General features: G+C 28.5%; 1 protein-coding gene across 2 annotated transcripts in view; it reads left to right on the top strand.

Annotated features, from left to right (window-relative positions):
* Positions 1 to 24,586, top strand: part of wg (Wnt family member 1 wingless) — a 122,799-nt gene that overhangs the window by 39,311 nt on the left and 58,902 nt on the right. The window contains exon 2 of one of the 2 annotated variants that reach the window (XM_075357035.1): positions 2,259 to 2,521. In XM_075357035.1, coding sequence (XP_075213150.1) covers positions 2,259 to 2,521 — 263 coding nt within the window. Of the gene's footprint in view, positions 1 to 2,243; positions 2,522 to 24,586 lie in introns of both variants that reach the window. The other variant, XM_075357034.1, reaches the window with a different exon arrangement.

Genomic DNA, 24,586 nt, shown 5'->3' with positions numbered 1-24,586 from the left:
TAAACATTTAAATAAAAATAAATATTTTAAATATACAATTTAATTTAATTGTACTTAATCAAAGTAACAAAACTTTTAGTGTGTATACAGGTTATCGCTACGATCTCATAAGAATTCATACCTTAAGGTATGATACGATAATATCTATTTAGTTCTGAGCGACATAAAATATACTTGATTTATTTTTGTTTGAGAGTTATGGTATTCGGTCTTTAATTTCTTTATTTCTTTTCGTGTTTTTCTCTATAATTAGTGTATATGTTGCTGAATAAGACTAATTAAATTTTCTAATGCGTTTTAGACTTTGACTACAATACTGAAAATACTTAAAAATGACTCTTTATTGATATTGTTTATTGGCTATGTTTTCTATAATTTGGTAGCCGCAAGAATTTTTTTTCGTTTTACTGTTTCATTTACAATCAGATTCTTAAATAACGAAACTATAAGTAAATGGTATAAAGCAATATGAGTAAAAGAGAGATATCGAGTAATCTGCCAAGGCAACACAATAAAAGTTTGAACGAAGAATAATACAATTAAAAGTACAACGAATAAAATAATTAACAATCACACAAAGTCCGTAAAAAAGTACATATAAATAAAAAAATAATGAAACAGAGCAAAAAGGATAAATGATCAACTCAATAGTTAATAAAAAATAAAAAGATGGACGAAGCAGGAGCGATATAAAATGCCGAATAGCACAAGCTAAACGAGCCTTCAGTAAGAAATATAATTTGTTTACATCAAAAATGAATTTAAATGTCAGGAAAAGATTTTTGAAAGTGTATGTTTGGAGTGTCGCTTTATATGGAAGTGAAACTTGGACAATCGGAGTATCTGAGAAGAAAAGATTAGAAGCTTTTGAAATGTGGTGCTATAGGAGAATGTTAAAAATCAGATGGGTGGATAAAGTGACAAATGAAGAGGTATTGCGGCAAATAGATGAAGAAAGAAGCATTTGGAAGAATATAGTTAAAAGAAGAGACAGACTTATAGGCCACATACTAAGGCATCCTGGAATAGTCGCTTTAATATTGGAAGGACAGGTAGAAGGGAAAAATTGTGTAGGCAGGCCACGTTTGGAGTATGTAAAACAAATTGTTGGGGATGTAGGATGTAGAGGGTATACTGAAATGAAACGACTAGCACTAGATAGGGAATCTTGGAGAGCTGCATCAAACCAGTCAAATGACTGAAGACAAAAAAAAAAAAAAAAAAAAAAAAGTACAATATTTACCACACAATAGTTTCCAATTTCAATATACACAACCTTTTCTGTCATCTCATATCCTCACTGTTTTCGAATAGGTTAACAGCCAGATGCTTTTCATGCTTGTTAAGCTTAAGTATATATTTTTTAGCTTAACCGGAGAATTTCTTCACGAATAGATGGCATCTCTAGGTAATCATGGATCTTCTTGTTCTTTGCAAACCATGTCGTCTCCGATATGTTCCTCAGCACTTTATTCTGGAACCTTCGGGTGATGCCTATTGCTTGCTGTACCCCAAAGTTGTAACACGTAGGTCAATACTGGCTTTAAAATCGCCTTATACAACAATTTGTTATTTAACCGTAACACGGACCTCCTTCCTAATCGCCAGTTCAATCGCCTAAGCATGATATTTAATTACGTTCTCTTTTCTCGCAGATAATATTTTTTCATGTTAGGCGGCGGTCCAAATGAAGTCCTGGGTATCGCACGTTGTCCGAATGAGGGATGTGAACTCCATCTAGGCAGACGAGAAAAATTAAAAAAAATTACTTGCGAAGACTGTTTTTTAAATTAGGGTACTCTCGTTTATGATGTACGTATTTAATGAATCTATCAGATGATGAGCATAAAAAATATTATATTCTAATAAGTATTTGAGTAATTTGATTTTTTAAAACTTTAGTTTCAATAATTCTTACGCTACATTAAAAAAAAACTTATTCCTGTAAATTTAACAATGGTGTTAGAGTCTTATAACCAGCTCTGTCTGTAGTATTTGTGTTGAGTTATGATTGGTAATAACAATAATAATAAAGTATGTAATCACATAATTAGGTATTACAATAATTAATTAGATATTATGCTAATATTAATATATTCTTAGTAATCTAATTTATTCTATTAAATTAATAATATGTTATTTTAATAATCTTTATTCGGTTGGTAGCAATAATATAAAATTTAGAAATTATTTATATAAAGAACTTCTTTTGAAAAGAGCAGTATAACTAGATTGTATTGCAGGATGGTTTTGTTTAGGGGAATCGCTAAGGCCGGAGAGCCAAATAATCTCCTTCCTTTATCGCCTGGAATGTTGAACATGGATTCATCGGTACATTCCAGCCTCAGGCGGAAGCAGAGACGTCTCGTACGGGAGAATCCAGGAGTTCTTGTTGCAGTTTCAAAAGGAGCTAATCAAGCCATCTTGGAGTGTCAATTTCAATTCCGAAATAGAAGGTGGAACTGTTCAACAAGAAATTTTCTTAGAGGGAAGAATCTATTCGGCAAAATTGTTGATAGAGGTAAGCCGACAATGTATATATAATACAGAAAGTAAACTTTTTTATTTTATTTTTAATGAAAACTGGAACCTTTTTTTAATTAAAACTAACATTCTAGTTCTTCAAGTATGTGGAATTCAACCAAGCTTTTTTAAGGCTTATTAAGAGTTTTATCCAAGAGTACCAGCATTCGTAAACGTTCCGTACCATTTTTAGTTTTCAAAAATATTTTGTCTGTGACTATTTTGGGAGATCTCCTAGTAATAAAATATTATCTGTCCAAAGAGTGTTTCCACAGCTGTATCTAAATTAATTCAAACGATTTATATTAAATGAAAAATTCTGGGATTACTTCTGCTCACTACTCGTTCCTTTCAATTTCTTGAACCGTAAATATGTAAAATTTGATATACTAAGTATATATATAGCTAAATAATCAAGAAACGTCAGATCGTAAAATTATTTATCAACAAATTTTAATTTATGAATAATTTACTAGAAAAAATCGAATATTCTAAAATTTAAAATCTTTAAAGGACATAAAATGGTCTTTGATCTAATCCTATAAAACAGTTTTCATTGAATAAACCCAAAAGGTGGTGGAGTGTTGTCTTCATTATTAAAAGATTGATTCAATTTTTCTCTAACTAAAAGTATAAAATAACTAACAATATAGTTTTTCCACTCATTTTTTCGCATAAATATTTTAAAAATAAATTGGAAGAAATTTTTTGTTTTATTTTTATATCGCTATTCGTTTTTGGGTTAGTCTAAAGTCAGATAATACCCATTGAAAGTGAAAAACTGAACAGTAGCCGCGTGATAATTTTTTCGTTTTATTGGAAAATAATTTCTAAAACTACCGTATAATTTTTGACATTTAGATTTAATAAAATTTAATATTTATCTCCATTCTGTTTTGTTTTTTGAGTAGAGATTCTTGCAGAATCTTTTTAGAAAGAATTTGGAAAAGGGATTAAAAAAAAAATAGTACACTGACAAATATACAGTATTTAATTTTTTTTCCAGAGTACTATTTGTTCACATAAAACAGCCTATTATTTAAGGAATAAGGCAATTTGGATACTATTCCTCATTCCATCACCGAATTAACCGCATATAAACAAACAATCGTCGCAGGAGTTGGTAAATCTCTTCAATCTAAGTTTTGTTGTTTATAACGTAGTTTATTATGGTAACAGGCATCTTCAGCAATCTTTTCTTAGACTACGTTCTTCAAACAGCCTATCTATCTGGGAGTGTGCCACAAAGATATACATTGGTTAAAAAAACAAATTCAGTTTTTTTTTTTTAATAAAATTATAGTTAAGAGAATATAGTAATATTATTACAGTTCATTAAAATGTCAAAAAAGTGACTGGTTTTACTCGACAGATTGTGTTTTCTGATATAGTTTCGTAGTATGAAGTTTAACATTTTTACTTTTTTACTTTTAAAACTTTTTACTTATAAAAGAACTAAATGTCGTTTTTAGAAACTGTTTCTTATTGCAATTGATGAATTTTTGGGAGTAATTTTTTTTCTATGTAGGAAGCGTTGTTCTGTGTAAATAGTGTAATTATTATATTAATTACGCATAATAATTCAATCTTAGGAATATATATTGTTTTTATTTTTCTAAAAAATTCATTTTAAACACATAGTCGGATTTATTTTTTTCAATTGGAAGGAAAATGGTATCCTGAATTTTAGTATACATATTGGCTACAATCTTTAAACAGTTTTAGAAAATATAAACCTTTAATCCCTCTACGAATTCACTAATTATTCTTCGTATTTTTTTTCGGGTACTATTATAACAGAAACTACTTATTTATTTTGTGCATATTTAAAAATTTTTAAATATTTACAAGGGATGTGGCTTTAGCTCTACCAAACAGATTAACTTTTCCAATTGTTTCTTTAATTTTTTTCAAGAATTACTAGATTCAACGATTCTTTGTTCTCTTTACTCATTTACAGAATACCGATTAATACCAGTATAATTATATTAATACCGGTACAACCCGCCGGGTTAGTCAAATGGTTAAACTCGTCATCGTAAAATCAGTTGATTTTTGAAATCGAGAGATCTAAGGTTCGAGTTTATACTAGGTTTTGGATACCGGTGTTCTTTTGTGGTTGAGTTTCAGTTAACCATATTGGAAAGGCAATGGCAAACCACTCGTGAAAAGTTGCCAGGATAATTGCAAGGAATTGGAGTCACCAAGGGCCGAACACGACTGATTGGCTAAATTTATTTATTTATACGAGTATAATGTACATCAGTATATATACATTTCGAAACTTGACATATATCCTTTAATAGCAATTTTAAAGGTTTATCTGAAATTTTAAAGGTTTAATGAAAGAATTTACATGTTACTGTGTTAACATTTTTTTTTTTGGTGTAAACTCTTGGGTTAAAAAAATATTTTTATCAATACCTAAATATTTAAGAATATAATTTTTTCGAAAAATACTTTTTTACAGTACTTATAACATTTGATTAAATAATTATTATAATGATACAAAACACAAAAAATAAATTATTTCTTTTGATTTTTTAATAATTATTATAAATATTATTCAGATAAACTTTTTCCCGTACTAAATTTTACAAGTTTTATCGGTTAAACGGGTAGCAGATGCAAATTATGTTTGGTTCAGAATGAATTGAAAGGAACTATTTTTAGAAATAAAATAGAATATAAAATAGATGGTGACATTGATGTTTTGCAATGGAGTTTTTAAAAAGAGATTATTATCTTATACGCCTAATTTTTTTCCTTTCAGCTGTTTTGTCAGTTTACATAAAATCGTTTTCGCAAACCTTCCATGGAAACCGCATGATTATCTGGCTGTAATAGGGTATATTAAAAAAGGATAATCCTTACATTGTGTGATGACATAACATGATCCCTTATTATGCAAATTACATCCTATTTTTACATGGCAGCACCTGGATATAACTCTCTTTAAAATGGTCACCCCTGCACGAGCGACCCTTTCATTCTTTAATAACACAGGTGGATAGGATTGTTCTGCAGATATAAAAATCTCGTTTAGTCAATATACATGTAAAAAGAGAGATAGGTCATTATTGCCTAATGCATATGTCCCGTATTTTCTATTATGCGTTCGTCTTGTACAACATATCTAATGACAAGCAACGCACACATTTAGGGAATAGGCTGGCTATATATCTATTCATTTAATTCGGAAAAAAATACTAACACATCGTAACTGAACGCTTTCTAAGTAAATTTAATTACAAAAAGGGATTAGCCGTACAAAAATATACCGTTGATTAATAACTGTTCATTTGTACGGGTCTAACGAATATTCTTACTATAATATTAATATTTTGTACGAATCTTTTCGATTATTAAAGCTTTATGAATATTTTTTCGTTTTTTTTTAAATAACAGATAATAGTTCTACACCAATTAATTAAGGAAAAATGACAATATCTATGCTTATAATCTGGTTGGTTGTTTGAATCCCGGTCAGGCTTAGGATTTTTCACATTTTATAAAATTCATCATAATTAAAGTAATTTTTAGATTATCAATCATAACAAATTATATATTAATTGAATAAATAATCATTTATTGATCGTAGTAAATTTTATTTTGATGTTCATGATTTAGTACTTATTTTATTACAATGAAAAAAATAATTATTTTTATTCAAAACTGAATTGTTTCAATGTAAAATGATAGAAAAATTAGGTGATTTTTATTTATTAAAAAAAAACCAAAACCAAAATTGAATCCATAATAAGAATCATTTAATATAACATTTTAGGAATAAAACAAAGATATTCTAAATGGTAAAAGAAGGTAATACGTCGGCAGGTCTAGGGTTGACAAATGTTTGTGTCTTGTGGACCTATCATTGATGGGTTGACGGCCGCTTCCCAAACACAAACACTCAACAAATCCGGTACTCTGTCTCAGAACATTTACTTTAATGCATTGCAAACAAAAACAAATAACTTTCTCTATTTTACCTTTGTCTTTAATCTTCTATCTTGCTCCTTTCTAACTGCAAAGAAAAGAAGCTGTACTTAAAGTGAAATAATCTACCTTTTTTATTTACATAGTATTTAAAAAGAGAGAGAAAAAAGGAAACATTAGTTTGTACGATCACTGAATTGAATTATGAAGAACCCGAGAAGTGAGCTTAAGTTGTTTTCTTACATTCTTTAGAAATATACGAGTTATTTTATTCACAAGTTAATTTGGAAAACATTATTGGTAAATTGGCACTAATTTCTGTCAATATAGTTAATTAATTAGTTTTATATATTTATATAGAACATATTCGTTATTCATGATACCTACATTTTATATATATAAAATACACACACACACACGCGCGCGCACGCGTTACACATAAATAAATGCTCATTATATATACTCCATGTATAATTTTCTAACAACTTTGGGTATTTTTGGTATTTATGAAGCCTTGGCTTCAATTTCAGCTGTTTTTTAATCAGAAAAATTTACACTTTTCTTTTTTTTCCCCGAATGGAGGCTAGTATACAATAAATAATTTTTCAAATATTTACAATATTTTACTATAATATAAATACGCGCGTATTTATGTTCATCAACCAAACCATCAATTGTGATTTTTATCATTATTTCAAAGCACTCTGTAAAATCCCTGGCCGTATTATAAAAATATGTTTGTGGCTGAGTGTTATGGTTTAAATGGATGGTTCCTTTCTTCCTCGGTAAAATAAATTACCGATAATGATTACTATATAAGATTGATAAAAATAAATGTATACTAAAAATTTAATGTATATAAATCATGACCGTTCTGATTAAAATGTTTCGTCAATCAAATTCACGGCCAGAGGTTAAACTTAAGTTTTATATCAGGATATTTAAGTACAATTCAAAATAGATTAAGATGAAATAATATTTAATTAATTTATGAAAAATTATAATACTATAAAACATTTTTCTCTTTTTTTTTACTTCAGCTGTAATTTTTCCTCATTAGGACTAACTTAATGAAAGTTTATTACATACCTGGGCTTTATGTTATTATTTATATATAATTACTATCAATCTGTTGTATTTGTTTTTAGGAGTTACTGTAAAAACCAATGTTAATAAAGAAAAATTGATTATTATGAGGATGTAACAAATAAAGTTGAACATAGTCATTTTGAACGTAGTCTAAAAAAAAAACTATTAGAGTTTATATAAAAAATGACTTAGATACTTTACAATATAGCATAATTAGAAAAGTACTTCAATGTAGACCTTTTATGTAGGAAAATAAGAATTATTTACAATCTATTCAAGAATCAGGTAGCGGTTATTCAAGCAGAAGAAGAAAAAGAAAGCAACTTAATGAAACAAGGCCGTAATGTATTGCTTTTCAACTTCTACTTAGAGGAAGTAATATAGGAATTAGAAGGTAAATTTGCATATGTTCAAGAGAAATTATAAATATTATAATATTTGCTGATGATAGATATTTTTACTCAAATTTATTACTAGGAGAGAAATTTAAGTCAAGAAAAAAATGAAATGAGACAGAAAGAATAGTGATGAAAAATTTAACATTTAGATAAGGGAAGCAAAGTATATCAAAACTGACAAAATTTAGTTATTTAGCACAACCGGCGAGAGCTTTCACAATTAAAAAAAGGTCAGGTGTCAAGTTCACCTACCGGGTTAGTCTAGTGGTGAACGCATCCTCCCAAATCAGCTGATTTGAAAGTCGAGAGTTCCATCGTACAAGTCCTAATAAAGTCAGTTATTTTTACACGGATTTGAATAATAGATCGTGGATATCGGTGTTCTTTGGTGGTTGGGTTTCAATTAACAACAAATCTCAGGAATGGCCGAACTGAGAGTGTACAATACTACACTCATACATATCATCCTCATTCATTCTCTCAAGTATTATCTGAAAGGTAATTATCGGAGGCTAAAAACAGGATAAGGAAAGAAGAAAAGTTGTCATGTTCGTTAGTGCCAGATACAGAGCTAACAGAAAAAATATCATGAAAATATGTGGGCGGAGAGCAGCTTATTGTGTTAATGAAACAAAGACAGTAGTTAAACAGAAAGGAAAATAATATAGGAATTTTAAATATAGTTTTCAAGAAGATGTTGCAAAACTATCTGTATCAATAAGATTTGAGATTAATGAGATCTTAATACAATTAAATAGGGAGAAAAATCTTAAAGAGAAGGACTTCGATTTTAAGTCATGTAAGACATTCCGATTCAATTAATTTATTTGTTTAGAAGCCAAACACCGGTAAAGGTAGATAAAAAAATGTTAAATATGAAACAGGTAACTGAGGACTTATGGTACAGTAAATATGTTGAGGTCAATAGATTAGTGCTGAACAGAAAATAAAGAATAGTAATATCAAATCAATAACCTAATAAAATAGAAACAAAATTAAATAGATTCTTTACAATATACTTGCATCGTTAGGAAATAACTAAAAAATTGTTATGGCATTATCACAAAAATTTATAATTTACCAGCAAAAAAACAATAAATAGTTTACTCTATTTATATTTGTAAATTTTTCTCAATCTGCCTTATTAAATATTGCCAGAGTAAAAGATAAAAATAGAACAGTCAATAAAAGGTAGCGAGTGGATATCTTCACCGATTCATTCTTTTCTTTTTACATGTATTTGATGATCCGATAAATAGTTTAGTTTTTATTGTTTCGTAAATTTCATTACTCCGATGAAGATTTGACAAAGAACCAGGTGTGTAATAAAAAAAGAAGGTTTTTTTTTGTATAATGAAAAACGTTCATTCCCGCCGTGAATTCAGCTCAGGACCCTTGTAGTAGGTAGTAGAACAAACCATCAGCCTGTCTACAACCGAAAAAGTTTTAGAATTGAAATGGAGTTTTATACTGTATCGTAGTATACAATAGATTTATTACTTACAACTTTTATGTGCAGGATTACCTATTGAAATATATTTAAACAAACAAATTGTAATAAAAGATTTTTTTCTGATAGTCAAATACATTTTATATATTTATACCGACAACTTAAAACTAAATTCATTTTTATTTATAATATTTTGTAAAACTGAAGTAAAATTATTCTAAGAAAACGATCACGTAATAATTTAATCTATAAAAGGGCACGTGGAATGTTAAACAAATGTTCAAAAACAAATTAATGAGTCGACAGTTGTTGGCTTGAGACTAGTTGGTGGAACCATTTTTGCTATAAGGGATTATGGAGTTCTTAATTTCATTGCGCTTAGTGAGGTTCATGAGTCGCTTGTAACGAATAAGGTTCTTAGAAACCTAAAAACTGGAGCACTGTAATACTGATTTTTATTTTTTTTTCAAATTTAATACTGGGGTATGTACCTGGGTTAGATACCCCAACCGTAATAATTGTAGGCAATCTGTTCAGAAATAAAAGTTATTCCAGAATACGGAAACTGAAAAGAAGTGAGGCGAGGTATTTTTCTCTCGCCTTCTTTCTCTAGTTAAAATAAATTTGTGAGTATCGGACTGCCAATCCTAACAACATGTAAAAAAATATTTACATCTAATAAGTCATACTTCCACACTCTATTTACCAAAAGAACTGGCTTTATGGTGGAATAAATACGCGTACTGTCAGACAAAGCAAATCTTAACCACCTTAATCGTCTTAATTAGTCTGGGATTGGTAGTGTAAAGCAACAAATTAGTATATCCCTTCTTTTGGGAAAAAGTGCATTATACACATCAACTAAGTCGATGTTTTTATGTATATACTCGTACATAGATACAAACACATAACACAAGTAAACCTTTAATTTAATGTGTTTAATTACCAACCTCTGACGTGCATCCAGATATTTTAACGAGAAAGATGATGAAAAAATGTATGATTCTTGCTACTAATCGAACTCGAGACCAGTTTATTTAGAAGACATCGTGCTAACAATACACCATTTTGTCAGCATGATTTTGATCTGTTTCTGATCTTATACTCAGAACATACCTTTTTACCTCATAGAAATTAATGCCAAAACATATTGAGATACCGCATTTCAAAACGAACATTGTACTAGGAGAAAATGTTAATAATAAATATGCTCGACCACGTTTTTAGTTAATACAATTTAATACTGAGCTGATCCAGTGGTTAACTCATCGTCGCAAATCAATTGTTTAACAGCTGATTCTCGAAGTCAAAGATTCTGGGGTTCAAATCCTAGTAATAGTTATTTGCTTTTAAACGGATTTAAGTACTTGACAGTGGATACCGGTGTACTTTGGTGGTTGGGGTTCAATTAACCATAAATTGAAAGGTTGATTTAAATTTAATTTCAAATTTACCTTTCAAAATAAATTGAAAGGTTAATTTCAAAGGTTCAGGAATGGTCGGTCTCAGTCTATACAAGACTACGGACCTCATTTACAAGTCATATATATCTTCATCTCACTAGACCGTGAGGGGAGTTGCTTATTGTTCACTAGTTGAACAGATTGCAACGTACACATTAGGAAAATAAAAAATATATATATAAGTCGTCCCTATTGAAAACATTTAATCTTATAGACGACATTGTATTTTTAACCGAATAATGATTTTAAAACAAGCTGCTCTAAATCTTTAGAAGAATGTTTACTCAGTGGAATATTAATGTTTTTTTTTTGTTTTTTTTTTTTGTATTTAAATCTAATAATTTTATTTCTCTAATTATATTGATCTTAGCAGCAGAATCTTTGCCATTGATCTGGAAGGTTCTGGATTTGAATCCGGACGTAAATTTTTTATACACAATTTCACATTCAAAAAATTTCTAGTTACTGTAATTGATCAGTTAAGCCTTTAATTATTTCAGTGAATAAATAAAGAAATAAATAAAAGTTTTTTTTTGATAGGTTAGTTCAAACTCTTAAATAAAAGATTAAAAATTAAAATTTTTAATTTAACATAACATCAATTTTTATTTTGATTATAAAAATCTAAAATTAAAAAAATAATAAGTTAAAATTTTGTCTAAGAAAAATAAATAAATAAAGGTATTTCTTATTATTTGCATTGATGTATTATTTATAATTTAAAATTATTTAAGCATTTCTATTCACCAATACAATCTTTATGAACTATAATACCTAAATGGAGAGCGTAAATAATCGGTTTCCGTGGCGGAGTGGTAGCGTTTCGGCAGTTCAGCCATGGGGGATGGTCGGGTTCGAATCCTAGTCAGACATTTGAAAAATAAATTTTCACTTCGCACGCAAGCTTATGTAAGCGATATCTTGAAGGAAATAAAAAAAATACATTTTTTATCTATGCGATTATTTTATAAGGTAGTTTGTTAACTTATATGAGGTAGGTTATAAATGTACTTTGGGTAAGCACTTGAATTATATGAAGTAATATATTCGTTGGTTCTGAATCACGTATGATCTAATCATCGTAAAAGTTTTAGTGCTTAAAAAAATCATTGTGTATATGGTTATGATATTGTATTCATTCTTTTTTATTTTGTATTTATATTACGTAAAAGAAGACGACATAGCCTATATTTTTCCCACTTAAGTGAGAGTAATAATTTAAGAACTATTGAAATTATTATAAATCTTATAGGAATTAAAATTATGATTGACAGTTTTATTTCCAGGATTATTTACATTTGCAGGTACATAATTATTCATATAAATTATATAGGGGGCCTACTATTATTTTAGAATAATGAACTCATTTTTAGTATCCTTGTGTGTAATAATAAACAGCACTTCTAGTATCCAGTCGTGCAGACGGTGCGGTATAATAAGCTGTTACGTACCCTGTCATTAACATCCCGCCAGACCTCCGACAAAACACCCGGCTTTGAACACCCACATTATTTTCACTGCGGTAAACTTAACAGTTCTTTTTTTTTTAAGTGTTTTCAGTTAACGTCTTCATTTGTAATATTTTGATACAATTTGTACTGTATATATTCATTCAAAATTACGTTTCTTTTTGTTCTATGACACTTTTACTACATTTATAATGTTTATTAAGATTTTATTTAACTCAAGAAATATCAGTACGATTATAATTCCCGTAATTTGCACAAACATTTCGATAGTTTTGTTTCTTACTGTCTACCAGTATGTAAAATTGTTTAAAATGTTGATAGTAAACATGTATGTAAAATTACCTACGTATTTTTTTTTAAATACCCACCTTATTGGGATCGTATTGGGATCGTAAGTAGAATTTTGAAAAAAAAATTGATTGAAATTAATTGATTAGAAAAAATTTGGAAAAAATGCTAATTTACAATATAATAAAAAAATTCCCCTTGTATTACCGTCCTCACATTATATATATATAAATTATAAATACATTCACATAAATGAATAAATAAATAATATTGATTTTGAGTCTTTGAACCATTGAAAAATTAAGCTTGGTCTATTGGTAATGGTAAACGCATCGTCATAAATCACCTGATATCGAAGTCGAAGTTCTTAGGTTCAAATACTAATAAAGGTAGTTACTTTTTTCAGATTTGAATACTAGAGCGTGGATACCGGTGTACTTTGATGGTTGGGTCTCAATTAACCACACGTCTCAGGAGTAGTCGACCTTGAATTTGTTCAAGACTACAAATTTACCGGTACAGTTACATTACACTGAAAAGTCACTAATGACTTTAATTGTTGATGCGACTATAAATAAAAGTATTGAAAAAAACATTTTATATTTTCTCAATTTTGAAATATTTTTTTATGAAACAGTCTTTTGTATCAAATTACAGTATATTCTTTTTCAAAAATATCACCCCGAATAATTTTTATTCAATGAAAATGAAATATAAAAAATTATGTATAAAAAATTAATACAATTTTATTCTTTTAAATTTCTATTTTCCCAAATCGGAAATAGTTTGTAAACGTACATAATTGTAAAATCTTAAATTATGCTTTTAATTTAATTTCACAAAAAACGTTCTCAATAAGTAGATCTCTACGAAAGTACTAATTTTGGAAGAAGAAAATAAGTATGAAAAAAGTTTGTAAGTAATTTTATTTTTCTGTTAGAATGCAATCTGCTATTATGCATATATTATATAGTTTAATTTCTCCTTTTAGGTCGCTTAATTTTACAAGTTTCTATTATAGTTACCACCCATGAAAAATATGTACATAGTTATAAATATTAAATAAAAACAGTTATAAATATAAAATATCAATATATAAAACACTGCACATGATGATATTTAGATAAAAAATTACATCTGTAAAAGAATTTCTGTATAGTTGATTAGTTAAAAGGTAATTTTAAAATCGTTCACGTAAATTGCTTTATCAATTATTCTGAGCATGAACCACTTTCGTTTACCAGATTTTTAGGAACCTTTCCAGCTGTTTAAAAAGCACGTGCAGTTGATATATGAATGACTAATATAGATTAAAATATATTTTGACTGGAAAAATAACTGTCCAGAACGTCTGGCTTGAATCTCAGACTTCGTTTGTAGTTAATGCTTTTATCGAAGAATAATAATTTTTTGCCTTTCTATCATAACATATGCCGCAAGTGTTATCTTAATTATTTCTATTAAATTAAAGGATGTATTGTTAACATTTATGATTTATTATTAAACTTATTATTATAATTTTTAGAACACAAGACTGCATTAGTGAAGTTTAATTTACTGAATAATTACAAAAAAAAAAAAAAAAAAACAATAAATAAAAATAATAGTTGTTATCTCGACATAACACAGGACAACAAATTTTAAATTACTTTCTATAATTTTACGCATTTAGTAAAAAAGTTTTCAGTATTCATTTTGGTTTTAGGCGATGACAGTAGATGTATAAATATTATTAAATTCTCTTTCCTTTTAGAATGGAAGCTAAAACTCGGAAAAAATATTTTAAGTATTTAAATATAAATTAGATTACTTCAAAATCTCTAATCGACATATAACAATTTATTTAAATTATGTTGTTTTGGTACTTAAGTAATTAACACAGTAGGGATAAACTCTAGTAATAAGAGTAAATTTAAATTAGCTGTTTTTAAATGAACATTTAAACATTTTTTTGTTCATGGTATTTCACTATACTGTTACTTTTACGAAATACTAACTAAACAATCATTTTTAAAATATATATTAATATGTAACTATTTATTATTAATCACTGAAGTTAATATTTGTCGTAGACTTTTGCTGTGTTGCAATTTTTCTTCTTCCCTTCATCAGTCTGGTTTTCATTGAAACAGTTTTTGTAGCATAAACTATTTTCAATTTAAGTTAAGAAAATAAATTTTTTAAATTTTGTATGTTTGCCCAACAGAATATGTAGGTTAAAAGGGTAAACGTCGAATTATTAGCGGATAGTTATGAATATTACTGAGTTCTAGACGAGAAACAGTACTGTTCTGTTGTTTTCCTCAATGTCAGTCATGCTTTTGACAAGGTTTGACATGAAGGGTTGCTCTATAAACTGAAAAAAATTTTGAGACCACATGTTTTCTACGTAGTGCTGAAATCTTACCTAGAATATAGCCGTTTTTAGGTTGAACATGAGAGGTTTTGACGGATTTGTTCCGTATACAATCAGGGGTATCTCAAGGAAGCGTTCTCGGACCCATCTTGTATGTTCTGTTTACGGCTGACATGCCAATTACGGCAGATATCACAGTTGCAAAGTTTGCTGACGATACTGCAATTCTTGCTTTCCACGATGATTCGTCTCGTTTTATTCAAGATTATATCACTCTCCTCGAATCGTGGCTTACATGTTGGGAAATAAAAATAAACGAAACAAAATCAAAGCACGTCACGTTCACCCTTGGTAAGGAAGGGTGAATGTGACGTTCACTCCTGTTTCTATCTTTAATGTTCCGATTCCGAGATCTCAGGACTGTAAATATTTGGATTTTCATCTTGACCGACGACTTACATGGGCAAAAGATATCAAATCTAAGCGGAAACAGTTTGATCTCAAGTTTAAAAGCATGTTAGTTTAACAGCTGATAGGACATAGATCTCGGCTGTCAGTAGAAAGTAAATGATTGATTTATAAATCAGTTTTGAAGCCTGTTTGGACGTACGTGCTTGAATTGTAGGGTACAGCGTGCAACTCCAGTATTGACATACTTGAACGCTACCAAATAGAAACATTGCGAAAATTGCTAAACATACCCTGGTACGTTAGCAACAGCCTCATATATAATGATTTTTAAGTTACGAACCGTTCGTCTCTATGGCCAGTAAACGGTATCAAAATCGTTTGGATCGGCACCCGAACTATTTGGCGGTCAATTTATTGGATAATACGATCAGTGATTTTTCAAGATTGCTAAAGAACAATATTCTTGGTTTGCCTATCGTTTCAATTAGATGACGTCATTGGTCTGGCTGTACGGAGTGCTCTTTTATTTCATTCGTTGTTATCGTTAAGTCACCAGCCGCTGGGTCTGTGACTACTTAATAGTTCAAACATAGATTTTATTTCCTTATTGTTCAATTGTCTTGCTGAACAGATTGTAAAGTTGTTGCGTCGTTATAATAATAAAAAAAAACTGCATATTTAAAAAAAACATTAGTGTGGGATTTTTTAAATTTTTATGTAACTGTTAATTTAAAAATTTGGTATTTCTGTATGGAAATAAGTCAGAATAAAAATTTATAAATACAACAGTTTCGTAAATAAAATTTTAGATTTTTGTTTGTCTTTCCGTAATCATTAATTATCATTTCTATCTAATACTACTTTTAAAAATTGTAAAACATTATGTAAATTAAAAAAAAAACAAAAATATCATGATTCAACGATTTGGCTACTAAAAGAAAACACATGAATGTAAGTTATTATAACTTTGTAAAAACCTTCATAAAAAAAATTTTACATATATAATTAAAGCCTCTCTTTTGTATATTGCGTTATTAAAAACTATTAAAGAAACTAGTATTAAAAAAATTACAGAGGATTTTATAAAAACTCTCCAAAACTTCATTTTTAAACATATAATTATTTCTAGCACCATAAGTTTAATAAAAAATTTCCAACAAATAAATAATTAATATTTTTTAAAAATATTAATCACTTCCTCTACTAATTAGGCCATTTAAATAAAATTAGTAGTACCTTCGTTCCTAGGCATCGTATTAAAACGTTTTTTTTCATCGGTAAACATTTTTAACATTGTGATTAAAATATAAAATCATTTTCAATTTTCGATTAGTGGTTGAAAAGAGAGGGGTTAATGAAAAATCAGTTAATATTCAACGGCCTATTGTACAGAAACAGCATAGCGTATCTTTGCTAGGATTATTTCTTTCTTCTGCTGGATTAGAAGAATATTAATAAATGGTTTTAAACATACGTTTGCCGTAATTTTTTGTATTATTTTCTACCACACATAAATAAATTTTGTAATCTCTACAAAATCTTAAAAAAATTATATTCCAGTTTTTTGAAAATGTTTCAATTTTTTAAAATTTTTTCTCAATTTAATCATACTTTTCGTTTTTTATTATTGAAGTAATGAACTAAGTTATGGAATAATTTAATAAGAAAAAAACAGTAACCCGTATTTTAACTACAGTACATATTTTATTTTAATTATGAAGATTGGGTATCACAAACATTAAAAAGGAGTGAAAATCGAGTTTTGCGTTTATAGAAAAATATAAACGAGACGATTATTGTTCTAAATAGGACATGTATAAAATAACAAGATTTAATTTTATTTGTAATATAATATTTTTAATTTTATTTACAACTATTGTAAATCAAAATTTAATGTAAGTGTAATATTAAAACTATCTAAAAACCAATTAAAACTTCTAATAGAATGTATAACTATTTAAAGTGATTCCATAAAATGGAAAATGATGGGTTCATTAAAATGAATTCCTTGTATATAAGAGTTTACTTCAACAATTTTTTTAAGAATACGTTGACTCAGATGTATATAAAACAGTACTGAGAAATACTGTGAAACAGTGATATAATGTTATCATTACCAACTGTGTAATGAAGCCCGAGCTTACCTCAATCGAAGAGCGAAGGCTGTTCAATTGAGATAAGCTCGGGCTTCATTACTTCTTAACTGAACAGAGCGGGCTCTGTTCAGTTTTTTGTTAGAATGAGAAAGATCGCCCAAATATCAGTGTGTAGGTGATTTACATGGTTGAGTGAATATGTAAAGTCAGTGAAACATGCAAATTTGCATTGTTCACATAATTAAAAAAAAAATAAGTTAAAAGTATTCCAACCATTCTAAGTGATATTTTGTTGTATCTGCCAATTGCACAGTAATCAACAATGTCTTGTTATAAAAACCTTTTTCCTACTTTTTGGGTTTTATTTGGTGTTTAGTACGTCCATTTATTTTACGTATCGTTCTTGGTCATTAAAATTAATGTATATAACGAAACTTAAGTCTTATAAAGTACGTAGTAAAATTTTATCATAGAATATAAAAAAAAAATGATTTTAAATTGTGATTATACTTTATATCTGCCTTAAAATTGATCATGAATTGAAAAGGAAAATATTTTCCAATTAATGGAAAGATCATTTTTTTTTGTATGACGATTTTTTAATTGTAATTACAGTAATGTGTAGTGTGTGTGTGTGTGTGTGTGTGTGTGTGTGTGTACACACACAGAGGCAGAGATAGAGAGAGAAAAATAATAGAAATATTTAAAGGAATTATTAATGAAATTTATTAGATAAGTTGTTTCAATAGAAAAAAAAATTGTAAAAAGAGTATTTTTTCTTTTAGGACATAACTTTTTTTAATTCTATCGTTTCTTTTAGTTTCAGTTGACATGTGGAATTTGTTCTACTAATTAAAAGTCCTTGTACTACAGATGTTTTTTCTTTTTAATTTTTTAATTTTAAAACTGTTTTTATGTCAGTGTTTGCATAAATGAGAAATAATTTTTTCACGTTAAGAATATCTTTTTTATTTCGAATTCACTGATTTAATTCATCTAGAAAAGGCTGAACTAATTTTTTTCTTTTTAACTTTTTTTTTCAAACAAAAACCCTGAATTTTTTTCTGTAGACATGTTTACAGCTTTCATGTCCTCTTCCAATTGTAAAAATAACATATTATATTATTTCTTTTCTTGCATCGAATAAAAAAAAACCGTAAACCAGCTCATTCGAAACTTGATTTCTCTTCTTCGTGACAACTAACCAGATTGCTTAGTTATTGGTTCAGAGGTATGCTACTATAAAATCTTTGTTATTCACTAGTTGTCCCCTTTTTAACAGTCTAGGAATGAATATAATTTTTAGATCTTCAATTAAGTATTTTAATAATCACAGTGTAAATTAGACGAAATATAAATTATCTTATAACTGCCTTTGATGTAAGTGACATATTACCAAAAATAATTTAAATCTATATATATAAAAATATATCATATTCAGGCTCATATTCAGAATATATATTTTTTACGTGAAAATTATATATTTTTGCAAAAAATGGACCTGCTAGGCGGCACTGAGGTCGAGATATTTTGAAAAATCGTTTTTATAATCCGTTTGGTTCATAATCAGAATATATATTAGTTACATGAAAGAATGAAAAGAAATATTTTTGCAAAAACTATACCCGCTAAGTAGCGCCGGTGTCGAGATATTTAAGAAACAAACAAACAAATATACAAACAGACTTTCTTCTTCTATATGTATAAAATACAATGTTAATATGTATGTCCGCTATACACTAAAAAACTACTTGACTGATTTACGCACGGGGAAAACGAAAAATAGAAAAACGGGGAAAAGAAAAACGGAAAAAGGAAAGGGAAAGGAAAAAGAAAGAGGGTGACAATGAAAAGGGGAAAACGGTGAAGGAACAGTGGAAAGGAGGAAAGAGAGAAAGGGAAGGTTAAATTTGTGAAGTTTCGTAATATTTAGTTTTTTAATGTTTTATCAAACTTTCAACTGTTTCATTTAATCACACACACACACACACACACACACACACATATATATATATATATATATATATATATATATATATATACTCAAATAAAGTTATAGCGAAGCATTGCCGGGTCTGCTAGTATATTAAAAAATGAATATATTTTTCAATACTTAAACTAATATACTTATCTATTAGTTATCTTTCATTTATCATCTTAATCCGCTACTGCTTAGGAACTGTGTAAAGTGTAACACAAGAAAACAGCAGATGAACTTATTCGTTCATATTGAACTGCGTTACTTCTGATAATAAAATGTAAAAAAAGAGGGTGAATGAGAGAGAGAAAATAGAGCGAGTGAGAGATTAAAAAAGGGAAGCGGGAGGAATTGAAACGAAAGAAGATGAGGTCTCCGTTGCAGTTATCATGCAACTCAACAACCTAAGACAGCACAGTTTTAATCTGATTGATGTGGGAGCTTTGTATGGAAATTTGTGACTAATAAATCTCTCGCTCCGCTGATTGGCCGTGTACAACAAAACATTCGGGCTACCTTCTTGATTGTCTACATTTAGTCTTTAAAGTACTTTTGTCTTTCATGATTAATTCTTCTTACTTGAAGAATGGGTTTTTTTTCTCAATACGACGAAGGGACTTACTCATAGAGTGGTTGTATATGATGAATTTAAAATACTAATTGTTAAAATACTGAATATTTAATAAAAATCTAAGTGAAGTATTTTGTAAAATTATAATACTATTAAGAAGTAAATATATAAAAACAACTAATTTATCGATTTCAAAGAAAACGTTTTTGAACAAATTGGACATCTCTACATTTCAATTCCTTCAACGATCGTGCTATAAAAGCTAAGAGAATTTCAATTAAACTCTGTACGAACGTATTCTAGTTTTGAATGTAGTTAGTCGATAAAGAAACCTAGTTGTATAGGTTTAACAGTTTGGAAAATGGCCGAATATTCCATAAACCGATTTGTATTTTGTAAATACCTTTTTTGCATTTCCTTTGTTAAAAGTAAGCAATAAATTAACAGCAAGAAATTAAATTTTATACAACAAAACACTAAGTAACAGTTTTATTAGGATAAAAATGATTCAACAATTAGAAATAGGAAATATTAAACGTAATTCTATAACTTTGACTTTCATTCAAGAGCCTTCTTCTTGCAAAACAAGATGTATATATGCTTATCAAAAATATCTTAAAATTTATACGGTTGAATTTGTTAAAAAAATAAAAAAGTGATATGAACAATTTCATTGGCATAATATCTTTTAAAAAAAGAACATACCTTTTTTTAAAGTATTAACGCGTTAAAGGGACAAAACGAGTGTATGTTTACTGCTTTACAGAGGTCAGAGTGGGTGTGGAGTTCGGAGGGTATTAACACTAGTTGAGTAGTTTAGCACCAACCAGCCGGTGACTGAGATGATGTATTAATGTATAGGGGACCACCAGGGCTCGTGGTCCCGGCTAGCTTCTGGACCCCTGCTGGGGTCTATTCCCCTTCTTATCCTACTACACCGCGACCCACCGCGCCTAATTGAAAATCAGTCCCCCCTCCTGCACTCCGCTGTTCTACAGGTATGGTATCTTTACATTCATTCTACGAGCTCGCTCACTATGACTAAATTACCTCACGAACACGAGAAGGGCAATTTTAAATGAAATATTTAATGACATTATTAAAAATAAAAAAAGTGAATCGATTGTATCGGCTCAACGAACGTAGTGACTATAGATAATTACGTAGTATCGTATAAATGATCAAATAAACGATAACTTTTTAAGATTTATAATCAGTTTGATATTATAAAATGTTTGAAAGAAATGTATTCGTATTTGGCAATTTAAATGGAAAATACGGAGCTATTGTCTTCATAAATTCCATTTTATTATTATCATTATTTTTTCAACAAAAGTTGGTCGTGAAGATTTGATTAGATGTTTGATTTGTATTGCTGAAAAAAATGATACCTTTTAAAGTTTAATTTAGTGTATTCCTTCTGGAACAATACTAAAGTAAATAACATTTTTTAAATTATTAAATTAGTATGAATTGGGAGGCGTGTAATTACGTTGTTTTATAGTACATTATAATTTCAATTGTAGTCCTACTTCTGTTTTACCAAAAAAGCAAAGATAAAATATGGAACCTGCTAGAGGATTGTTTTTATTTATAAAAAAATCAATAATTTATTGCCCGCTGTTAAAACTGGTAACTGCGTATTTATGCAATGCAAATCGAATCTTACTAATTCATCGTATACAGTACTGTTAAATTAGTCATTTTTTTGCGTGTGTTTTTATTAATGAAATTTATCTCTTTTTAATTAATTAGGTTTATTAAAATCATTAAATACATCTGTTGTTCTCAACTTTTTGAAAGCTATCCAGACTACTTTCATAATTTGTAAACGTGACAATAAGAATTTAAGTTTTTAGTTGAAATTTCATATAATAATCATGGGTTTACTTTGTAAATAAAATAATTCCGTTTTAAAAACGGAATTTTTAATTCCGTTTTTTCCATATTCCTGCCACCCAAGTTCTATTTATTTAAATTTACTTAGAAAAATATTTTGACTTCTTTCTGAACTTATCATTCATAAAAAAATTCTGTTTAAGGAACAATTTATTTTTCAGTTTAAATATTTTCATTTTTGAATGTATATGTTTGGAGATGGAAGGGAAACTTGGACGATTTGAGTACCCGAGTAGAAAAGATTAGAAGCTTTTGAAATGTGGTGGTATAGGAGAATGTTAAAAATCAGATGGGTGTATAAAGTGACAAATGAAGAGGTGTTGCGGCAAATTGATGAAGAAAGGAGCATTTGGCAAAATATAGTTAAAAGAAGAGACAAACTTATAGGCATCATATTAAGGCATCCTGGAATAGTCGCTTTGATATTGGAGGGACAGGTAAAAGGGAAAAATTGTGCAGGCAGGCATCGTTTGAAATATCTAACACAAATTGTTAGGGATGTAGGATGTAGAAGGTATACTGAAATGAAACGACTAGCACTAGATAGGGAATCTTGGAGAGCTGCATCAAACCAGTCAAATGACTAAAGACAAAAAAATTAACTATTTTTATAAAAAAAAGACTTTTTGAAAGCAATAATAACATTTATATTTAGGATATATTTTTATTTGTAAAATAACAAATTGGAATTTTACAATACGACAAGAAAATACAAGCAAGGAGAGCATTTATGAAGAAAATAATTTTGCTTGTATCAAGTATAGAATGAGGAAATGGAAAAAAATCTTAAAAGTATTTATATAAAATGAAGTGCTTTGTTGTATATAAAGTGAAGCGATATTTTTGTAAGGGAAATAGAGAAAAAAATTGAGTAAAAATAGAAAGGAGTTTTTGAAATGAAGAGGAGATAAAGCGTTTTTATTAGGAGAGAAGAGAAATTTATGACAAAATTTTGTAAACATATTAAATCATTCTTCATGTTTGGAAAATTTCGTAATAGGATACGTATAAAATAATAATTATCGAGGAAAAAAGATTGAACATATGTAACAGGTAGCTGAAAATGAATAATGTAATAAGTACCGTGAGATTAATAAATTAGTATGTAACAAATAGAAATGGAGAAAAACATTATCAAAGAGAATCAAATAATTAAGCACCCGAAAAAAAGAAAAAGCAAGACTTTAAGACCCAAAATACTATTATTGATTGACTTCATGATACCAATGTTATCCTACTTAAAGTTAATGGTAATGTTTCAGCTGAAAATAAAATATGAAATAAAATCAAAATAAGTAGTTTTTCAGATAAAATATTTATATTTCAATATTAAGATATTATAGTTAGGTCGCGAGATATAAGACTCAGCTATTTCTGTAGATAAATCAGACCCACGGGTTTTTGCTTTGAATTCTCAAAAGAGATATGGTGCAAACGTCACACAGGCTATCTTTTTTCTCTTTTACCGTATGTTCGTTCTTTTATTTCTAGCAATTTAAGTAAAATTTCCTATTTTTTATCACGTTGATCAGCAATAAACGAAAAGAACAATTGCTTATATAAGAATCTGCTATTTTGAAGCTCTTCTTAAATAAAGTGCTAATTTAAAACCTCTTGGATAACATCGCCAATATTAATTTTTATTCGAAGAAATGAAGTCATTTCATTACATAAACGAAAGTTATGTTAGGGCCATTCAATTGAAGAAAATTACTTTTGTATCCTTATAATTAATATCAGTACCAATAGGAACAGCAAAATGATACGTTAAAAACAAAACTACTAAGTGGAAGTGGACGAAGATTTGTTTAAACACGTCACTAAATAGTGAATAATAATTATAGTCAGCAGCACGCGCAGACTTATATGTATTATAAACAGTAAATTGTAGTTACTGTACTAAAAAATAGATTATGAATTAATAGATTATTAAAATTTGTCATAAACAACTATAACTATGGAGTTGAACTGATTTGTAAGAATTAAACATGTTTCAAAATCTTGGGTCAGTGAACCACGTTAAAGGAGTGAATACAAATGATCTTCAGATCATGAGTTGAACCTGTTTACAACTCTAAAAATTTATATAATCTCTGTGTCTTAACTAACTAAAAAGTTGGTAGATATTAATTTAAGCAGATTATACAACATATAATGATATACAACCGTGAAAATCGGTTTCATTCATAATATAATTAATTTTGGCGGAAAAAACTGTAAATAAATGTGATTGTTCAGGCAGCACTGCTGTCTGGCACCATGTGATTTTAAATATTAGTTTTTCTTTCTTTTAAACATAATTTGTTGGTATTTTATTAAACATATGTTTTTATTCAATAACTGTTAGTGCGTAACACGCAACCATATGATACGGCCTAGTCGCCAAGCATGTTGGATTCAATCTTATTACATTATCGTAAGATGTGTTAAATTATAGTGGGCAGTATGTTAAGAAACAGCTCTTGACGATTCATTCAGCTCCATCTACACTATATAAGCGGGTACAACTGGGACTATCAGAAGGATATGCTGCATAAAATAAACTATAATAATCAGAACGGTCCATTCACTAAAAGAATAGTTTTAGCGATCATATCGTCCATATTCGATCGATTAGGCTTATTAGGTCCAATTGTTATCATATACAAGATATTTA

This window comes from Lycorma delicatula, chromosome 2 (genome assembly GCF_047948215.1).
Source record: "Lycorma delicatula isolate Av1 chromosome 2, ASM4794821v1, whole genome shotgun sequence".
Taxonomy (NCBI): Eukaryota; Metazoa; Arthropoda; class Insecta; order Hemiptera; family Fulgoridae; genus Lycorma; species Lycorma delicatula.
This window is presented reverse-complemented; position numbering and strand designations above follow the sequence as displayed.